General features: G+C 31.6%; 1 protein-coding gene across 1 annotated transcript; it reads left to right on the top strand.

The window, feature by feature from the left end:
- Nucleotides 1-2,886: 2,886 nt before the first annotated feature.
- LOC108746792 (U3 small nucleolar RNA-associated protein 15 homolog) lies at nucleotides 2,887-5,398 on the top strand. The gene is made up of 3 exons (XM_018483754.1): nucleotides 2,887-3,122; nucleotides 4,155-4,737; nucleotides 5,090-5,398. Exons 1-3 carry the CDS (start codon nucleotides 3,033-3,035, stop codon nucleotides 5,374-5,376), a joined length of 960 nt encoding a protein of 319 aa, XP_018339256.1. The 5' UTR covers nucleotides 2,887-3,032; the 3' UTR covers nucleotides 5,377-5,398.
- The last annotated feature ends 185 nt before the right edge of the window (nucleotides 5,399-5,583 follow it).

Raw genomic sequence — 5,583 nt, 5'->3', positions numbered from 1 at the left:
TAAATAAAAATGAATCTATATTTTATTTCCACACTTTTACTTCTAGAAAAAAGAAATTTGTTAAAACTTTCTTTTTTCTATAAATTAATTAATTTTTCTATAAATTAAATTAGTTATTAGATTAAATAGTTATTCTGTTACTCCTGTTTCTTGCAAGCTTATAGAAGTCTTTGGAAATAATTAATTGGACTATTTGCTTATGTGTGATAAATAAAATATAATTCGTCAATTAACATCGACAATCTAGGTATTGTTAAAAATATAACAAATGTAGTTTTATTTATAGGTAGGCTGATACAAGATACATTCGTCAAGAAATATCTTCAACAATCAGCTGCGATCTAAAATAAACAAAATTTTCAGTCAATACATATTTTTAGAATGTTTACTTTTAGAATAATTAGATAGTATAATTAGATAGTATAAATTATATTAATTTACTACTATATTTATTATATAAGAGCAATATTTCTCTCTCTCTCTCTCTCTCTCTCTCTCTCTCTCTCTCTCTCTCTCTCTCTTTCTAATAAGTCAATTTTTAAGAAACCCTATTTTAAAAATAATGATAAATAAAACATTTTTTCAACACAAAATTGACATTAAGATAAAGACAAAATAAATATTAGCATTTCTATACATAGTATTACTCGATAAACATTTGTTAAACGTTCTAAACGATGAAAATAAAACTTACAATGACATATCAGAATTTGTATATATAAATAATTTGACGACAAAGAAATTTTAAAGGAGATGTTTCTCTGAGATATTAGAAAAAAAGAAGAATCTATATAGAAAATTCTTTTTGTATGAATTAGAATGGCTGTATTCGGTGCTAACAGTTTATAAGCATCTTTTGTCCTTGTTTAATATTTGATAAACAAAACAAGGATTAAAAATGATATTTAAAGTGCTGTGAACTTCAAAGCGAACGGAGATATAAACAAAAACATTTTAAAGAATAGGTCTCCGAAAAAACAAAATTAGAAATTTCTTTTTACGAATCAAAATAATTATATTCACAAACTTTTCCTTTGTATAAGTTTGAAATGTCTGAGCGTTTGTTTCGATTTTTTTTTTTGCAACGATTCCGAAGTTTCTATCAGTTTTATTGTCTCTAATTATTTCCGATAAAGGAATTCGAATGAGACGAGTTCTCCTTTTTTTCTTTTTACGATTGCTTACCGTTTTTCGATAATTACAGTTGCCTTGTACGAAGACAATGAAAGTCACGGAGTGGTGATTTATGATAGTCGGATCGCGGCAGGCATCCTCTTCCTCTCGAACTCAACATACACTAGACGTACAGTTATAACCAGGATGGTTGACTCCTGGATCCTTCTGAGATCGAGATCGCAGCACCGCGCTGTAAAAAGGAGGGTCAACTGTCCGTCGAGGACCCGTACCTCGTTGCACGCTCTTGGAGTAGCTGGAGTTGACGCGTGTAACCTCGCTCGCTTACCGTAAACCTACGGGTGACGTCGTTCACGCCCGTTCTGGAGTGCCGTGCGACTGGAACTACGGAGAGACGATGCGCAGCCGATACGATCCACCGTGGTCATGATGAGCGGAGAAGCGCACGGGGTGACTGCACCAACGACACCGCCATGTTGGAGGCGACGCTTCTCAGCGCCTTAATAATCCGAGAGAGACCGTCGTTGCAGCATCGACAACGATCTCAACTCTGCGTGCCACCCGGGGGGGAGATGATGACGTTTATCCCGACAGCATGATAGGAATGACCGGCATGTGAGGTGTGGGATCTACGATGGTTTTCCACCACGTGCACACCTACAACTGTCAACATCAGCTTGACTTTCCCCTCTTTCCCTCCTCACCAGTGGGTCATTTAAACTCCCCCCTCCATCCTATCGTTGCTTAGTTCAAGACGTAAGGAACGTTCCGCACAATGGCGACGGCCGCGTTCAGCAGATTGTTTATTTTGCAACTGTTGGAACTTTTCTTCTCGCTGATTGGGTAATACTTTTAACTCTAAAGGAATGTTCTTATTTCAGCGAGAAAATTTCTAATAGTCGCAAAATAAGCTTTTTGCACACGGTCGATGGCGGATCGAAGAGAATATGTTTATTTCTTTTTATTGTTGCTGAACTTTGTATATTTTTTATATATACTTAAGACTGCGGTATACAACAAAGATTAAGCAATAAGTAGTAAAAAATAAATAAGCTAATTAACATTTTGGATTTACTTTTATTTATGTTATTGCCGTGCGTTCTGTGATTGGCTAATTTGTTCACATTTTTTGTGTGGGCTTTAAAATGTTATTTAAAATTTGATAAAAGCGAGGACAAAAATTCTAACGCAGCGCAGCAATAAAAAATAAATTTAATAGGTACTTTTATTATTGGACAAAATAATCAATTCGCCAAGCGATTGAACAGGATTGGTCCCTACTTGTGTATCTGGCTTGAATGTGCCTAGCGATTCGCGCATGCTATATCAATGCGTTCGCAAAGTCATAGAAAAAAGTTATAATTTTTTATCCACAAATTTGATAAGATTTACGTTAGGTTTTATGAGAAGTTCTTTTTAGTTAAAGTTCTTGCACGATTTATTTTTCTTTCTTTTCTCTCGACGTTAAAGAGAAAAAGAGAAAAGATGAACTGTGCAAGAAGTTCAGTTAAAAAGAACAGGCCTATTCCTACAGTAGACTGCACAAAATCTCTCTTTCTCGCTTTCGCCAAATATTAAATATATATATCTCACTTTAAATTCCAAAATAGTTTAGCTACAAAAAATAAACCCGTTGTATCAACGATAAACTATTCTACATTCCACACAATTCCGCGCACGTTGCTTGCACTTTTTGCACTCAGCATCTTTGCTTTCTTTTTCTTCAACGCCTGAATATATATATTTATCTCGTTTTAAGTGCGAAAATTTTGAAGATTTCAAGCAACGCGAACGAACCTACTGTTCTATCTTGGAAACTATCATAAATATTGGATACGCCGAAAATCTTTCGATAATACGCATTTTGTACTATTTTTATAGACTTGATAACTTTGAGAATGACGTCGTTTAAGAAAATAAATACCAAAGTGTTTGCCCGAACAGGACCGGAATTAACTGAGGACAATATATATTGGAAAAAATATGCGGTATGTGTATGTAAGAAATTTGTATGGAAAAAACGTGATTTTAATACTACGCCCACGTGTGCGGTACATAACCTGAGTAGATTCACCGATTGTTTTTACGTTTTATTTTTCTCTCACGTTTTGTAATAAAATAACAAGAAGAAAGAGAACAATTTCATTATTATGATACACATAGATTTTTTTTTCGATAGTATTAATCTAAGTTAAAAGCTCTGATCGATTTACTTATGGAATGTTGTTTGTAACATTTTAAATGTATATAAAGAAAAGGCTAAAAAAATATACGTTCTACTTTATATAGAAAGCATTTTCTAATTTGTCTTTAAAAAAAATCTTTTCTTCGTTCAAATGTCATAAACATTCTGATTCATACAGAAAAATTTTCTAATTTGTTGAGGAAAATCTTTCTTTAAAATTTCTTTGTTAGAATGATGTTATCTGATATGTACTACTACCTTTATTTGATGGTTTCTGATGGGAATATAGCATACACCAATAAATAAGACTGTAAAATAAGCAGTCTGTTTCACAAAGTAGTAAAAAAAAAATCTGTATTTATAATATAAATATAATTATAAACTATTAATTTATATTTTTTTAATAAAACTTTTCTATATTTTTGCTTTCATTTGATTTATATTTTCATTTGCCGATAATAAATGTGATATCTTTAAAACATTTCTTAAATTTTTAATTCTTAATACATATGATCATTCGTGCTTCAGCATATTTTTTTTCTTCAAAAAACTAGGGGCATCAAGTAATTAGTAATAACATTTAGATATAATTTTTTTAAATATATAATCTTGGAAATACTTTCTAAAGATGTTGAAGTATATATAAGAAGTATTTAATAAATTTTTTGTATTTATTAAAGTGATGAAAATTAATCTGGAACATGAATAACCCTCTGAGTAAAGGATCAGAAAGTCATCATGTGTACTAAGGATTAATTTTTATAGTCTATGCATTTATTAAAATTATGTTTATAAAGAATGATAAATTATTTGTGATAATTATGTATGTTTACAGCCTCCAGTTTTAATAAAAGAATTTGGTCCGATAGACTACATTGATTTTTCGCCAGTAGAGCCACATTATTTCGCAACAACCTGCTCAGTACGAGTACAACTGTATAATCCTATCACAAAATTAGCTACAAAAACTTACAGCAAGTTCAAAGAAGCTGCATATGGAGGTTGTTTTCGTAGAGATGGCAAGCTGTTGTGTGTTGGTGGAGAAGAAGCAGTGATTAAACTCTTCAACATCAGTTCAAATAGCGTGTTGCGAATCTTTTCTGGACACAAGGCTGCAGTGCACAGAGTTTTCTTCACAGCAGATGATGTTCACGTTGCCTCATTTTCAGACGATAAGACTGTAGCTTTGTGGGACATACCTAGTGAAAAACAATTGACAAGCTTCAATGAACATACAGATTATGTCAGAGCCGGCGCAGTGAGTCCTGTATCCTCTGATGTGTTACTATCCGGCGGATATGATAAAATTGTGAATATGTATGATGCCAGAACGAATAAGAAGGTATTTAGTGTTAATCATAACGCACCAGTAGAAAGTTTACTCTTCTTGCCGACTGGAGGAATATTTCTATCAGCAGGTATAATATTTATGATAGTTTGATTATATTTCATGTATCTATATATAATTTTAAAAAAATTTTGATGAACAATTCAGATGAATATATATTATGTAATATAATATATAAATTCATATGGACTATAAGCATCTAAGATTTTGTTTTGATACCGTTACAGGCATTAAATTGTTACTCGTGTGTTCGCATTATACGGTCTTAATAAATCATTTATTATTGTTTAATTAAAAAAATGTTATAAATTTTTCAGTAAATATGTATAATATTTATATATATTATATATACATTATATACAATTTCATACAGAGAGTTTATATATAAAATTGTTTATTATTTATTTATCTGTAATTTCAAGGTGGGACAGATATTAAAGTATGGGATGCTCTCGCGGGTGGTAAATTGGTTGCGAAAATTACACAACATCATAAAACTGTAACTTGCCTGAAAATTGCTTCTAATGGTCATAGAATACTGTCTGGTTCGTTGGACAGGCATGTTAAGGTTTACGATGCTGGAACATATAAAACTCTTCATGCTTTGGATTATCCTAATGCGGTTCTCAGCATAGGAATTAGTGTAAGCAGAACAAATTGTCTTTGCCATTACCGCGTTAAATCTACTGTCACATCTATACTTATTTAACCCGGGAAGTCGTCTGGAATATTTTTATATTCTTCCGGTTTTAATAACTTTTTACTTTCTTCTTTAATAACTATTTTTTTAACGAATCTTTAAATATACAATTTCATCAAATATTTAATTAGTATCTTTATTTTTCAAAAATACTGTCATAATAAGCTAGAAAATTGATTTAGAAAATTGAGTAAATCTATATATAATCTGTAATGT

Source organism: Trachymyrmex septentrionalis, unplaced genomic scaffold (assembly GCF_001594115.1).
Source record: "Trachymyrmex septentrionalis isolate Tsep2-gDNA-1 unplaced genomic scaffold, Tsep1.0 scaffold19, whole genome shotgun sequence".
NCBI lineage: Eukaryota > Metazoa > Arthropoda > Insecta > Hymenoptera > Formicidae > Trachymyrmex > Trachymyrmex septentrionalis.
Note: the sequence above shows the minus strand (reverse complement) of the source record. Positions and strands in the feature narration are given on the sequence as shown.